The 15774-nt window shown below is 46.6% G+C and overlaps 4 protein-coding genes across 4 annotated transcripts; 1 reads left to right on the top strand and 3 right to left on the bottom strand.

The window, feature by feature from the left end:
• Positions 1 to 912: 912 nt before the first annotated feature.
• HO133_000076 (uncharacterized protein) lies at positions 913 to 2786 on the bottom strand (the record flags this gene model as incomplete). The annotated part of the gene is made up of 4 exons (XM_037291016.1): positions 913 to 1074; positions 1127 to 1571; positions 1636 to 2019; positions 2110 to 2786. 4 exons carry the CDS (start codon positions 2784 to 2786, stop codon positions 913 to 915), a joined length of 1668 nt encoding a protein of 555 aa, XP_037152451.1.
• Positions 2787 to 7214: 4428 nt separating this feature from the next.
• Positions 7215 to 8144, bottom strand: HO133_000075 (uncharacterized protein; the record flags this gene model as incomplete). Its single annotated transcript, XM_037291015.1, has 1 exon — positions 7215 to 8144. The coding sequence occupies one exon, from the start codon at positions 8142 to 8144 to the stop codon at positions 7215 to 7217; it is 930 nt and encodes a 309-aa protein (XP_037152450.1).
• Positions 8145 to 10227: 2083 nt separating this feature from the next.
• HO133_000074 (uncharacterized protein) lies at positions 10228 to 11146 on the bottom strand (the record flags this gene model as incomplete). Its single annotated transcript, XM_037291014.1, has 2 exons — positions 10228 to 11037; positions 11102 to 11146. The coding sequence occupies 2 exons, from the start codon at positions 11144 to 11146 to the stop codon at positions 10228 to 10230; spliced, it is 855 nt and encodes a 284-aa protein (XP_037152449.1).
• Positions 11147 to 11604: 458 nt separating this feature from the next.
• Positions 11605 to 15740, top strand: HO133_000073 (uncharacterized protein; the record flags this gene model as incomplete). The annotated part of the gene is made up of 5 exons (XM_037291013.1): positions 11605 to 12399; positions 12530 to 13189; positions 13242 to 13525; positions 14042 to 14109; positions 14245 to 15740. 5 exons carry the CDS (start codon positions 11605 to 11607, stop codon positions 15738 to 15740), a joined length of 3303 nt encoding a protein of 1100 aa, XP_037152448.1.
• Between the last annotated feature and the right edge of the window lie 34 nt (positions 15741 to 15774).

The following is a 15774-nucleotide window of genomic DNA, read 5'->3' as shown; positions in this document are numbered from 1 at the left end:
TCTGTCTATGTGTCCAAGATGGTACGGCGTCCATACCGGGGGGAATAGTGGTCTGTTGTCGGTAGGGTGTTTGTCTGTGTGTTGTTCGTAGATCCGACGGCCGTTGTCGTCGGCGGGGTTTTGGAAATGTCATACCAATCAATCGATAGAGGATTTTTCGGAGCTATTTGTATCCGGTTTGGTTCCTTTGGAATATATCTTTTCGCTAGTGGAGGTAGGGGGGTTTCTTCTTCTTCTTCTCCTTCCGTTTGATATGTTTCAAATACGCGAACTTCACTGCTATCCGCATTTGTTATCTACATATATACATATACCTTCTACAGGTAAGCCCTTAGTGCGTATATTCCCTACTTTCGTTTCTTCTTCTACTATCAGGGTGACTGCGTCTCGGGATCAGGTAGGGGTCGAATGGGTGATGCGTTGGCTGCTTGGAGTAAGTGGTTAGGGAGAGTGTGAGCGGATAGCGATGGCGCTGTGCGGGGCGGTGGGATGCTGTAAGGGGGGTGGGTTGGTGGATAGGGGGTGTAAGGGTGGTGGTGAAGGTTGTGGGAAGGGGTTGAGGATGTTAGTAGTGATTGTAGTTGACTCATCGTTCAGTAGGGAGAGGATATACTTATTGTTATCCGGTGCACTGTTGAAATTCTGCCCATGAGATGGGTGCTATACTACTTTGAATAAGAATGTTTGCCATGGAATGTCATGTTATTCTTGTCATTGAATACGGATTAAACGTGAGACCGCTATCTTTTTGAGCAGATGCATCGTTTTGGCTAGCGTAGCTCCGTCAATCACACACCGAGCAGGATTTAACAACACTGACACGACAAAGGTACGGCCGAGCTCTGAAGGAGGTTCGGTCTGACTCGCAAGTTTTCCCGTGATTGTACAACAGCAACCCGTGAACAGAGTTCGCTAGTTCAAACCGTACGTCCGCTCTTTGATGTAAATATGGACGTCGGTCTGCTTGTTGAACCAATAGTTATGCGTCTTCCACTCCTTGCTCGGGTCTGCGAGGCGGATGTGGAAGACCCTGACGATGTGAGGGACCAGCTTATAGATCTCGCTCAGAGAGATCTTATAAACGCGTTAGCGTGTTGCGAATGTCGGTATCTAAGCCAGCACTCACATTCTTGCCAATGCAGGTACGCGGCCCGGCACCGAACTGAATCATCGTCTTATCCATCCGCATAGCGTCACCCTCGATCCAGCGGTCCGGGTTGAATTTTTCGGCATCCGGCCCGAAGACATCCTTGTCGTACTGCACGACGGCGCCGTTGACGCCGACGCGGTAGCCTTGGGGAAAGTGGAAACCGGAGATGGTCGCTCCGCCGCCCGGGACGAGTCGTGGCATCGTAAGCCCGACGCTCGGGTGTAGACGCATACCCTCGTTGGTGCACGCCTTCAGGTAAGGAAGCTTGATCGCTTCCACATAGGCGACGGGCATGGACAGCGTGCCATCAGCCACGGCTGCGTCTACCTCAGCGGTCAGTCTCTCGTAGGCGGCCGGGTTGCGCATGAGGTGGTACAGGATACTGTTAATCGCAATAGCGGTTGTGTCGGCGCCGGCAAAGCTGGGGCAAGTCTCGTCAAAATGCCGCTTCCCATATGCGGGAAGTCTTGGGAATCGTCACTCACATCGAGCTGTGGGATTCGACGCAAATGTGTTGATATGTGAAGTTGATTTTCTCTCCTCGGTCGGCGTGGATCTCGAGCATTTTCCGAAGCATATCCCGCTTGTCATCCTTGTTTTCCTCAATCTTCCGCTTCCGCCTTTTCACGGCGGCTTCGGAGGCGTTTTCAATGTGCTTGACAGCTCCCAAGGCCCCGCGAACGGATGGCGAGAACAAAATTGTAGATACAAGGTACAATTTAGTCAGGTAAGAGGGCACAGTGCCGCCGATGGTGAATGCGGGAAGTAAAGAGTCTATGGCCTTCATGTAGTTGCCGATGTCCTTGCGCTCACTCATGAAGCCGAACTTGTTGCCGTAGAAGAGCTCACCAAGTACATCAAAGGCGTACCTGCAGGACATGTCAGCTTGCTGCCCCAGGTTCATCCCTTGGGGAGAGATAAACTCCCACGGGTAGGCGTCTGGAGCAAGGTTCGCTTACATATTGGTCCATAGACCTAGGTCGACTACTGACTTCTGCTCTGCGAATTCGCGCATGGTCTCGGAAAAGAGCTGCGTGCACGAGTCTATGGCCTTTTCGGATTCGAGGACGCTAGACATTGAGTAGACATTATTGACGATGCGTCGACGCTCAGAATGCTCTTTTTCGTCACGTGCAGGGAAATGACCGACGTATCCGTTGTTCGGTGGGGCCCAAGCATTGTAGTAATCGGTCTGACGGAGTGAGCTTTGCTTGTGAAAGCGAGCGACGGATAGGTACCTTGGTAAAAATGGTCTTAGTACCGTAGATAGTCTGTACTTGTCAGAAAGTGGCTTGGAAGTAGTCATGACAATGCTATACCTGGATGGCTTCGGGATCGGAGCAGGCAACCTCGTTGGGTGCGATGCGAACAAGATAGCCTGATCTGTTAGCCTGTGAGCAGCTGCATTGGCGCATCGATAGTCATTACCATATTTCTTGTGCAATGCTCGCTGCGTGTGTTCCATATCACCCTTCACGGTCTTGAAGACGATCCATGCTCGACTGAAGGATGCCAGGAAGGGCCCTGGAATGGAGCAAAGAGGGTGGAAGTAGCGGCAATAGATGATCCAGCCAACGGCATAGATGGAGACGGAGGTGACAGCTGTCTGTATGAGAGAGAGGTTCCCCAAGAACATTGTCGGTCTTGCAAAGGCGTGAGACAAAATCTAGGAAGAGAAAGGGTGTAGGTCCTCTGGCAAGCCTATGATAAGGCAGGAGGAGTGAGGAGTGAGGTTGCAATGAGGACTATGAAAGCACCAGCGCAATTCTTTAGTAGGCCAAATCGTAGCTCTATGTTTGATAGATTACGTTAGGAACGGGATGGGGGAGTGCGCTGACTCTTTATCGATAGCACTGCAGGCCGCCTTTCCTTTCCTTGCCTCAGCGCAATCTTCTGCGGCCCTGCACGCATTGCCATTCGCGCAAATCATGCTCGGAGTTGCATTGCAGGAGCTTGCATTTCGGGATACCCACTTGGATGTCGCAGTGACATCCGGAAACTTGCAGGTGCCCATGTAGCGGCCCGTATCCCGTATGGCCCAAATGACGGGAGTTTATTACATACTAGCTTGTTAGGTCGCCTCAGGAATTATATACTCACTCTAGCATACTCAAAATCCATGTTAATGTTTTGCATCAGATTCTATACGCACTCCATGGATTCAAAATATTAACTTCAAAATGAAAATTCGGATTGGAAAGTTTTCTACATATAAACTAGACTTCTTATAACTATCATGTAGACGCTACTAGGAAAACATTCAACCCATGTCTTTAGATTCAGTGAAGAAGTATGGAGATGTACGTTGATGGTATGAATAATTTTTGCCTCTCAAGTCGCGAGATCCTGGGGGGTGGGTTCCCTGAGGTGGGACGTTCTCCGCGATGCCCAGGCGGATAATGGAGTGCGCACTGATCAGCGGATTGCGCTAGTTGGGTCATTGTCAATAAATCCACGCTGAAGCTGTTCGCTCGAATACACCTGCCAGCTCGGGGGTTAAGAGAAGGGTGGGGCTCCGTGAGCAGAGCACGAAATTCGTCGAGCATCGGAAGCAGCTTCTGCCTCGCGGCGCTGGCATTCGAGTCTGGAGCATCACTGTGCAAAACCATGCTCGAAGGATGGCTCTGGACAACCCAACTGGGTGAGCTCGCTCTCGTAGTCAATGTTACATTATTATGTGTCAACGTAGCCTCGTTAGACGTAGAAATATAACCTCATGTCAAGACAGCGGAGTTGTTTTTTTACTTTTATAGAAAGATTTAGAATGTGGCCTTCAACGGGGTCTGATAACCGTCCAGGCGCGCCTGGACGATGATCCACACGCTAAGCCCTACCCCCTATTATCAAATAATTAGAATGATCGGAATTCGATATTTTCGCTCTATAATAGCGTAATAATATCGGGTGTTTACGCTTAATAGCTAGACACCTCTATTTAAACTTAAATACCTATCTATAAAGCCTTCGTAAGGCTTCCGTAGAGCTATCGCAGGGCTTTTATAGGAGCTGCTATTAATAAATTTATAAAAGCGTAAAGCGCGAATTTTTCGTAAATTTTTACTATAGCGAAAAATTCGAGTTTTAAGAACGATTACTATTACTAAAGAGACGGTTATTAACTTATATTAAATATATTCTCTATATATATAAATTTAACTAGTAAATATAATAAATTTAAATTTAAAGTCGTTTAATAATTATCCGAGACGGTTATCCTTAGTAAAAATTTAAGCGATTTAAAATTTTCGATTTTTTTTTATTCGAAATTATCGTAGAGATATAAACGATAATTTCGAACGATAATTTCGAACGATAATTTTAAACGATAATTTCGAACGATAATTTCGAATGATAATTTCGAGTTAATAAAAAATTCAAATTCTCTAAAAGTAAATATTAATAACTATTTGATATATTTAAATATATATTAAATAATAATTCTTTTCTTTATTAATATACTTACTTATTTTTATTTATTTATTATTTTTATTTATTTATTATTTTTTTATATCTTAATATATATAAAGATATTATAAAATTAAATCTACTTTTTTATTCTTATTTTATATTTTAAAGCTTTTTTTCTTTATTATATAAAATATTATAGTCTATTATATAAAATATTATATTTTTAAAAATATCTATAATTTATAGATATTATAAACGTTATTTTTTTAAATAAATTTAATAACTTAGTTATTTATTATATTTTTATTATATATAATTTTTTTATAATAAATTTATAAATAATTCGAAAAATTCGAGATATTTCTATGAAAATTTGAAAATTTGAAATTTATAAATACTTTGAAATCTTCGTTATAACTCTATAATTATCTAAAATTTCTCGAAATAATTCTATTACTATTAATTCGAAATTTTCGTAATAATTCTATTATTAATTTAAAAAACTTAAGACTTTAAAAGATAATTCGAAATTTTCGAGATAATTCTATTATTATTAACTCGAAATTTTCGAAATAATTCTATTATTATTAACTCGAAATTTTCGAAATATTTCTATTATTATTAATTCGAAATTTTCGTAATAATTCTATTATTAATTTAAAAAACTTAAGACTTTAAAAGATAATTCGAAATTTTCGCGATAATTCTATTATTATTAACTCGAAATATTCGAGACTTTAAAAGATAATTCGAAACTTTCGCGATAAATCTATAATTAACTTATAATAATCTTAAAAATACTTCGAAATTTTCGAGATCTTTATAAAGTATTATTAAATATTTAATAATTAATATTTTATAAATTATTTAAACCTTACGCGAAAATTTCGTAATTATAATATAAGCGCGGTCACTAAACTTTTTCGAGGGCTGACTAAGCGAATGTTCCCCGTTCCCGCGCCTAGATAGTTATCAACTCACGGGAATGCTAAATACAATTTTAAGATAAGCAATCTATAAATAGTAAGCGCGGCACCTTCTAACGCGCGATTGGATTGACAGCAAGGGTAGAAGTAAATGGGTAGGAGGAGGGCGCTGCATAAAAGGGTACGGTTGAGAAGAGAGGGCGGGCTGATAGGTGCTGGTTATTGGTCTTTTCTTCGGCTTTGGCTGATGCTAATTCTTCTTCTTCTTTTTGTGATTATAATTTTGGATCGGTACCTGATTTTGTTTTCTACATTCAGCGATAACTTCCTTGTCCTAGTCTCTTTCCCTTCCCTTTCCCTTTCCCTTTCCCTTTCTTGCATTTCCATTTTCATTTTCCCTTCTCTCTCTTTTCCCGGCCCTTACACTACTCAGGTTTGCAACCTATCACCTCAAGTTCCAAAGCCGACCCATCAGTGATACCATAAGAGCTCAACGTCGGACTATCTCGCAACGGCTGCTGCTTCCCCCGCTTTCTCAGAACCATCCTTTCTGACTCCAGATCCAGTGGTAGCAGTATTGCCGCTATCTCCATTTTCAGACCCTCGATATGGTAAAGTGGCGGGCAGGACCACCCGAAAGGCTTCTAGAATTGGGTGAAGATGATGACGCGTATCTCGGGTGGCTGACAGGTGGTAGCCATCGTCTTTCACAGCTCTGCTCTTTGGCAATAGGCTTGTTGGTGTCGGTTAGGCTCAAGGTGGATGTGCTGATATGTGGCTGCTGACTGGTTCGATGGCTAGCTTTCAAAGTGGCAAGGCTTCTGCTTCGGTACGGCTGCTAGACAGATATTCTCGTAGTTGTTGAATGCTGTTGTCTGTTATCTTCGAATAGCGGGTCGGGTGGTTGAGATGGCTTTAAAACGATAGGTTGAAGAGGATGAGAATATTGTTGAATGAAGAAAATGAATCATGCGTGCTTGATTTCCTGGTCGCGAGCTAGCGGTAAAATTAGTCTAGAGAAAGAAAACCTTAATGGGGCCACAAGATTTTTTGGGGATCGTCTTCCATTCGAGAATATACATGGAAAAAACTGCTTGGACGACATTATTCTGACGCTGGTGGGGATCTATCTAGCATTCTTTTCTGTTGCACTATGCCGATTCGACTCCGGTCATGAAGACCTTTTGCGTTGGAATATGAATAGAAAGTATGTAGTTGCTTTTGATCATAAGAGGCTGGCTCAAGCGTAGCTGTCGAGTAGCTCAGTCATAAGTGAGTCTGTGTGATTACAGTTTTAGTAGCTGCAAGGGAGTCCTCGCTGCTTAGAACATTCGTGGCAATGATTCCGAAATCGGTTCCAAGAGATATAGGGGGTTCGATTATGGTTGTTATGAAGTCATGATTTCTTTAGTACTGATTAGATGATGACTTGTGTGAATGCACCAGCAAGTGTCCGTTCTAAACGCCTGAAGTGTAACAACAGGTTGTTTCTTTAGGAGATTACTACAGGAGGGAATCGGTAATCTGCAATAGCAACCACTGACTTTCCCATTCGGGACACGAGAAAGCCCTGTTGGTGACAAACAATGATGCACTTGTCTCTCAGTAACTGTAGGAGATAGCCAGCTGTCCTGCCCAAGTCAAGCTCGAAGCTGATCGCAACCACCGTTTGATTTTGCTCAAAGCGTTCCTTCTTTCAGTGCCCTTTGCTAGTCAGAAGCTTCCCTCACTCAGAGCCTTTCCGTGGCTCGTACCCCCACCTCAGCTCTATCCGCCTCAAATTCTAATCTGTGTGCCTCCGCTCTCAAAACCTCTGCTCGACCCTTCAAGATCGCAGGCAGATGCCGTTGTGGATGAAATTTCAGGGTTCTGGCATAATATAGATGACCAGGATCATGCAGGTGGCCGACGACAGCAGGTCCCCATGTACTCTCGAGATAGTTCTTGACAGCTTGTATCTTCGACTCCAAGTCCTCGAGGGTACCCTCGCTCTTGTTCGTTCCAGTACATCTCGCTCCGTCAATGATGCGGTCCTGAAGCTCAGGCGAAAGCTCCACAATGACTGTTCGAAATCGCGTCAGCGCTTTCAACCTTCGGTACATCCATTGGGGTAGCTCCTGCTCAATGTTGAAGGTCCAATGCCGGAACCTGATTCTCAAAGTGTTGTGGGTGGTGTCTGTGAGGTTGATACGGTCCAAAGTGGCTTTCCAAATCTGCTTCATGTTCTTCTTGAACCCCGAGCTCGAGCCTGTGGAGGGCCCGTAATTCCAGTCCCCAATTCGCATGGCCAGACCCACATTCAGTTCAATGTTCTCCATACGTGCAACAGCTTTTTGGGGTGGGAGCAAGTTGGCTTTGTCTTTCATGAACAGGAGATGGATTCGAAAGATGCTCTCCGAGTAGAGAACCACCATGGCTTCCTCACTGATGGCTTTGGACACCTGTAGAACTCCAAGATTAAGGCGTGGAGGGGCTACCACTTCAGAGTAGTATTCTTCGCCCTCAACATGACTTGATTTCGACTCCACCTGTCCACCGGCAAGGAAAATCCCTTGGACGAGGTAACGGTAGATCTCGTCACGAAGCTCGCGCGGTATGTTGAAGAGTTTGCCTCCCTGCTTCACGGCGGTCGAGCCTGCGACATTGGTGACTACTGACATGGTCAAAGTCTTCCCCAGTTGAGGTGGCGTCCGCCTGCTATGTATTGTGGATGGTCCACGAATCTATTGTCTGGAGAGAGCTAGGGTTCGCGAGGCAGATAGAGGAAGGCACACGGCTCTGATCCCTGGAGTGTTAAGGATATCTGACTTGCACTGCTGATACGAGACGGATAGTATGATACAGGATTTCAGCTCATAAGCTTTTCTGTGTGGACTTGTCACTTGGAGCTTGGCTTCGGCTGGCTGGATATTGCCATGAATACTTTGTAGCTAATAAGTTACGGTTGCACGACAAATCAACGGGAAATAATAATACCACTAGCAGGTGAGCTAGCGCTAGATGATACAACAAGCAACGGCCAACTCTAATTTACAACGTAAACCTTGCCAAGATCGAATGAGTGACGAAGCTCCCAATTTCAATGTCAACATTTCACTGCTATGTCAATGTAGGAGCTGCCTATCCCGAATAACGTGGAACGGTGAATTCTGGTATGAGGGAGGCCATTCATACTGGCCGAGCCTCGAGCTTTGATTCTTGTTGGTGTACTGATCCAGGTTGTTCAACCCTGAGCGTTCCTTTTCAGGTTTTCTTGATTCCACACCGCACCATCGAAAGTTCCGAGATCAGGTTCAGTACCATTCGGGAGCCATCGGGATGCTGCTGGCTAAGCTACAAGTGTAGTGGCATGCCATGCGTATGATACATCTCTTACTGACCTATCGAAGTAAGCAAAGTGACGCCCACAAAGCTCTGTCTGAGACCATCAGCGCTTAGGTATCAAATTTTGGCCCCCAGCAACTGGAAATGAAAAGTGTGCTTAGTGACCAGCGAGACACTGCGAAACGGATTTGTCTTAACACTCAGAGGATCATCAAGCAGCAGGCATCCCTAGGGCGGTCGATGAGCACTCAGCATACCGAGGTCAGAGACCATCTGCACTTTCAAGCACGAGATCAAGAAAGAGCATTCCCGTCTCAGCAGTCCGCTGCAACTCAGATCGGCATCAATGTCCAGAACGCCAACGCCCAAGTAGAAGCCATTTTGGCCTTACAGCGATCCCTTGCAGAGTTCGTATTTTTTATATGCCTGGTGTAAGAGGCCAGAAGCTCCGTATCTGACATTTCGCAGAGGTTCGACGCCTTTCCAGAAGCAAATGCTCCAACTTTGCTTGATGGTGCTACTCAAAGCCATAGAATAATAGAGAATCAAGAGCAAATGCTAGCAAAGCTACAAGACGTTCACACTATCCTTAGGGTGGACAAGGAAATACCTGCCCGGGTCCTTTTATCGAAACCAGTCATCTTGCTTGATGCTCGCGGGCGGTTTTTTCCTTTTCATCTTGAATCCATCGACTCCGCCGAGGTACGTATTCCCTCCTGATTTGCGGAACCAAATTCACGCAGCAGTCCTGAGATTGGCGTTGCAGGCTTTTATCGCCATCTTGAAAGGCCGTTTTAGGGACATAGGCCTCCGCAAGATAGAGAAAGGCCAATTCGCCCTCGAGGATACAAGACTGAAACATGACCTCAGCCTCGCAAAACCTTGGACAGCAATTGTTAGGCCCGGACAGCACATTAGTATGAGCATGGTCTTTCGGCGACAGCAGACATCTAAACCCGATAGAAGAACAGTAGCATGGACTGCAAACGATGCCAAGACCAATTGAAGACCTGGCAGATGGAGGGCAGGGCCGAAGGCGCGTCGTAACTCGAATGACGTATTGACAGATATTCCTATCCGTTGCCACAAGATCGAGCTATTGTACTACTTACAAAATCACATTTTCGAAACTCGGCTACCATCGCACCGGGCAAATCTCTTTGAGTTTTTCAATTGCTTGTGTGTCTGCCGCTCATTACCCATACATACTCTTCTTCCTCTAGCTAATGGTCTTACTCAAACTTTGTCTGCTGCTGGGGAAGTTCCAGCGCCATCTTCTAGATACCTCCTCCCTCCCACTTCGCCTCCCTCCCCAGCTTGTTGATCAGGTGCTGGTGCGGGTGGAATGTGAGGTAGCTATGATAATCGAAGTCGCCAGGACCGGCAAAGTATCCTAGGGTAGCAGGTCCCAATGAAGGTTCAAGATGTGCCTCGACCGACTGTAATCCCTCGTTCAAGTGGTCGTTTGCGTGCTGGGGGTCCTTTCTCGAAAATTGGTAAAGACGAACGGAGTTCAACCCTTAATGTTCGGAACCCTTCAAGCCTTTTCATGGCGAGGAACAGTGGACTCGATAGCGTGTCGTCGAGCTCCCTGGTCACACGGAGTATGATCTGCATAGAGTGGCGCGTGATGTCCGTGCTGGTGAAATGGTCGATGGTACTGTCGCAGATATCTTTCATGTTCTCCAAGTAGGGTCGCGACAGGCGCGAAAGGTCGAATAGGCTCTGGAAGGGGGCGCCGAGGCCAAACATCTGGTACTTGAACCTCATCATGCGACCAGTGACTTTTATGGCGTATTGTGTACACGGTCCGTCTTCAGAAAAGTTGAGGTAGAACTCGAAGATGCTTTCTGCGTACAACACCCCAATCGCCTCTTGGCCGAGAGTTTTCGAGACTCGAAGGATGCTGAAGTCGGCGCCATCGGGATCGTATCCTACACCGCCGGTAGCGGTGAACCTGGCTGCGGAAGTCAGACTGGGCGGTACAGCGATGATATATGTGCCTTTGACAAGGTAACGGTAGACTTCGTCGCGGACTTCTCGAGAAAATTTGTATAGGCTGGCTTTGTCATTTGGAACGCAGACATCGAAATTCTCTAGACTCGTAGCCATTGTAGAGGTGGGAGAGACAAGAATGATACGGCCAAATCGAGGGTTTAGAATGGCGGCGGAAGACTGTGGGAGTGAGAGGGAGCTGGTCCTGACCGGGCCTTTCTTGTTGACAGATGACTGTGGGGGAGGGTCAGTGCTTAGCTAGATGACCAAAAGAGAGGTAGATGAACTTGATGCTCACAATCTCGTTAAGGATTACTTCCTCCAGACAGATGTACCATAACATTCATGTCCAAGTGCTTGGGCTATCGACTTGTTTCAGGAGATAGCAGGTGAAGAAAGTAGGAGAAGTAGTCTGTCGGGGAAATTTTGGCTCAGGTTACAGACAGAAGTCTGACCATTAAGCCTCGCTTATTGTGATTGGGCTAAGAAAATTGAAGAATTCCTGCATTTGCTTTCAAACATCGTCACAGAACCTGCGTTGAGTTTTTCAAAAGAAGAACTTAAATAGCTAAGAGTCTCTGCCTCTATCTTTTGGAGTTTGAAGTCTGGGTAAGTCGATTGCAAGGTCGCCTATCACGGCGAAACCTCGGCATACAGACCTCTCTCTAGTACAAGTGCACCAATCAAAAGTCATCCTTTATCTTACGTAATCGGGCAGTAAATAATGACTCAACATCCACGAGACCTTTTCAAGGCACGAAGGATATCACACCAATCTTGATCGCGCTTTTGCATATCATCATGGCATCCTCCGATGATGACGAGGACCTGAAGCGAGCCATAGCATTATCCCTTCAGGATCCAACCACCGGCGGCGCAGGAGAAACAGCACGTGAAGCTATCAGTCTCGACAGCGACAGCGAAACAGAGACAAGGCCCACAAGGACAGCTAGCCGTGCAGAAGTGATCAAAGAGTGTCCAGACATAAGAGCCGGACTAGATCTATCGGGCCTAGACCGTAAGCGAATGGAACAGGAGCGGTTGGGTAGGAAGAGAAAAGCGCCGTCAATCTCACCTCCACCACCCCGTAGAACATGGGCAAGTGGCCCTCTTATAGGATCGGTATCGGCAAGAGAGACAACAGCAACAGCACATCAGGCTGCCCCAGCATCTCGAGCCTCGTCCCCCTCTAACGGCAAGGGTCCTGTGTTTCTTGCAGGAACAGTCAAGAAGACCTGGGCGTTCGGCCATGAACGCAAAGGCGATGACATCAAACTTGAAGAAGTTCTACAAAAAGATGAACTTAATCTGGCCGTTCTGAGTTCCTTCCAGTGGGACATAGACTGGCTTCTGGCAAAAATCAATACGAGAAGTACTCACATTACGCTTGTAATGCAGGCTAAGGATCAGGCGACTCAGCAGCAGTACCGGCGTGAAACCGCAGCAATGTTAAATCTACGGCTTTGTTTTCCATCCATGGAGGGCCAGATCAGTTGCATGCACTCGAAGCTTATGCTGCTTTCTCATCCTCATCACCTAAGAGTGGCGGTTCCAACCGCTAATTTGGTCTCGTACGATTGGGGTGAAACCGGCATTGTACGTGTATTGTCTTTCGAGAGCCGGTCGATTTGCACCTACTGAAGGAGTAGAAGGCCTTTTCTGACAGCCCATACCCGTCTCAGATCATTGCCTTGTTGAGCCCAAGCTGACTCTGAAATCCACGCAGATGGAGAATATGGTCTTCATCGTCGATATGCCACGTCTGCCTAAAGGTCAATGTACCAAAGCAGAGGACATGACATTCTTCGGCAAGGAACTGATCTACTTTTTGGAAGCTATGGGTCTTGAGCAGAGCATCATCGACAGCATGTACAGTTTCGACTTCACGTTAACCAAAGATGTCGCATTCGTTCATAATATTGGGGGTACGCATTCTGGAGATTTGTGGCAGCGTACTGGTTATTGTGGACTGGGTCGCGCTGTGCAGGAACTGGGCCTTGCAACGGACAAGCCCCTCCACATTGGATTCGTCACTTCTTCGGTCGGGTCACTCAATGACGACTTCTTAGCGATGCTCTACCTTGCTGCTCAGGGTGATGACGGTCTTACAGAGTACAGTTGGCGAAACCCACCCGTTACATCTAGGAAGAAAAAGACGGCGCATGAGGATATACAAGCAACTGACAGTGTGAGCGAGCGATTACGGTCCCGTCTACGACAGGATTTCCAGGTCTACTACCCTACTCACGACACCGTTAAGAATTCAACCGCGGGCTCAGCAGGTACTATTTGCTTCCAGTCCAAATGGTACAAATCGCCGAGTTTCCCGCGGGAAATCCTACGGGACTGCAAGAGTGTACGGCCTGGTATGCTTATGCATAACAAGGTATGGTTCGAATGCCCTTCTATTCGCTGTAAGATTGTGCTAACACCATTAGCTACTTTTCGTACGGTCGGAAGACGACCCATCCAAGTCCTGGGCGTACATCGGGTCAGCCAATTGTTCGGAGAGCGCGTGGGGCAAGCTTTTCAAGGATCGGGCAACAAAAGAGCCCAAGCTCAATTGTCGCAATTGGGAATGTGGGGTGGTTCTGCCAGCCCGTCTGAGTGTGTCTAGTAGCGACCATGGTGGTCTGAAAGAGTTTGAGGGCATCGTCCCGGTCCCAATGCAGGTCCCTGGGGAAGCATACGGCGATAAGAAGCCTTGGTATTTTACGGAGCAGTAAGTATGTGGCGGCCGGTATGGAGTGGAGGCTTTGAAACTAGGCCGCATGGAAAGGCTTTTGTGCATTGGATGAGAGATCGAATGCTGGATCCGTTGCATAATACACCGATTCAGGATTGAAGATTGCTTTCTTCACCGCAACATCAGAACATGTTGGTCGGAAACCCGTCTTGATAGTGCCTATGTCGTGCAAAAGTCTACCTGAGTACACGTTCGAATGGACTCATGCTGGAACCTACAAATTGTGAAGTTGTCAGAGCAGCTTTAGGGAAGGCAGTACTGTGGGCTCGTTTGGAATGTCTTTACCTTCGGAAGCAAAGTATTCAAACGAATAATACAAGACTCTAGCTGCTAAGCCAGACGGGTAAAGTGTTGAAGGAAAGTGTTGAAGAAAAGTGTTAAAGAAAAGGTGTTAAACGCGAAGCGCGCTAGTGGATGCAGGTCAACACTCCGCTCCCGTCTCCATCCCCATCCTCCCCCACCAAATTTGTGCACCATAACCATAACTCTTAGATTTGATCACTCTCGCCAGCATAAATTTCTGCCTCACGCCATCTGGATCAAAGCAACACTGGCTCAAGGTACATGGCCTCAGGCTCGGCTCTGACTTCGCTTCGATGCTAAATTAACATGCAAATTGAAGCCTTTCCTTGTGCTACAAGCCAGACAACGATTCCTCTGACTCCTACAGCACCCCAAACACTTCCACCTACCAGCACGGGTGACGAACGCCGCTGGTGGCCTTGTCCCTACACGCGACACTCTTACCCACGCACAGCGCAGCAGGACCCAGCAGACGATGCCTAAGCTCCTCGACCTCCCAAATGAGATCCTCGATAAGATCGTCGACCAGATCCATCCTGATGACATCATCAACTTCTCGCTTTCTCGCTTGCGCATCTACCGTGTCGCCAGGGACGCCGTGTCACTCCACCTGGAGCGGAAGACGACTTATGAAGACGTTGTACTACATGGTTGCCACCGCCATGCAGATAACGCTCATCCGTTGCGACTGATACAGGATATCTGTACGGATTGGAGGATCGGAGAGTATCCGAAAGTTCTTATGATCGAGTGTTGCCACCATCCTTTGGGTCCTGATTTTGTACCTGAGGATCAGCATGATGAAAAAGATATTCGAATGTACGAGGCTGAGAAGAGGGAGGATGATATCATTAACGACACTACCATGCAAGTCATACAAGGCGACATTGAAGACAAATATGTGGAGTTAGGGTTTCCGTGCCCAACCCATTTTGACGTGGATATCATGTGTATCGAAGCCGTTAGAGGCGAGAGAAGTGCAATGCTTGGTCTTCTACTTCTATTCATACCTAACCTGGAGGAGTTGTGTCTCGACCGATTCACGTTGAGCGCTCTTTACCTGCATCCTGCTGTCGGTCCGATGTCCGAGCTGAACGTGCGGCGGAGTCCGGGGGCACGAAAGCCTCTCATGAAACTGTCCGTAATTACCTTTCTGGGGTCTGACAACAATGTGTGGGGGGGTGAGAATTTTGAAGCCTTTGGGTGGTTTTCCGCGCTTCCATCTTTACGGCAGATAAAAGGAAGGTTCGTGGAAGGTCACGATGAGCCCCTTACCAATTGGACAGACACCTCCAACGTCACTGAGATCCTTCTTCGACAAAGTGCAGTCTATGCCAAGAATGTAGCGCAACTGCTGATTGGAATCAAAGCACTGACACATTTTACCTACGAGTACAAGCAAGGCTGGAACCAGAGAATGGAAGCCTGCAAAATAGTCGCCGCACTCCATCAATACGCAAAACACAGCCTGGAGTATCTGAGTCTTACTGGGAGCTACGAAGGGAATGACGATATGAAGAATCCATGTTTGCAAGGCTTCGAGGTCTTGAAACAATTCTATCTTCAGGGCGATATCTATACCGAATTGCTCTCTTATCGTGACCTGTCACCTGGTAGGGGATCCGATCGAAAAGAAATTCAGCCTCTGGTATACGTCATGCCCGCTTCCATCGAAAGAATAGGGATCTTTCAGGACGGTGTCTCCGGCCACACTTCGGACTTACTTGTCGATTTCGCGGAGGAGAAAGACCTGCGTCTGCCTAAGCTCAACAAGGTCATGATTCTAGATTTTCGCACCAACCTCATCGAAGATGGTGGCGAGGCAATGAGGGGAATCTGTGAGAAGGTGGGAGTATCGCTGGAAACAGAATGGGAAGGAGGATATTGAGTTGGAGAGGCGCTGCCCTGGGTTATGATATCCA

The sequence above is a fragment of the Letharia lupina genome (genome assembly GCF_014066315.1).
Source record: "Letharia lupina isolate WasteWater1 chromosome Unknown contig_10, whole genome shotgun sequence".
Lineage (NCBI taxonomy): Eukaryota > Fungi > Ascomycota > Lecanoromycetes > Lecanorales > Parmeliaceae > Letharia > Letharia lupina.
The sequence above is the reverse complement of the archived record's forward strand: the minus strand, read 5'-3'. Positions and strand labels throughout refer to the sequence as shown.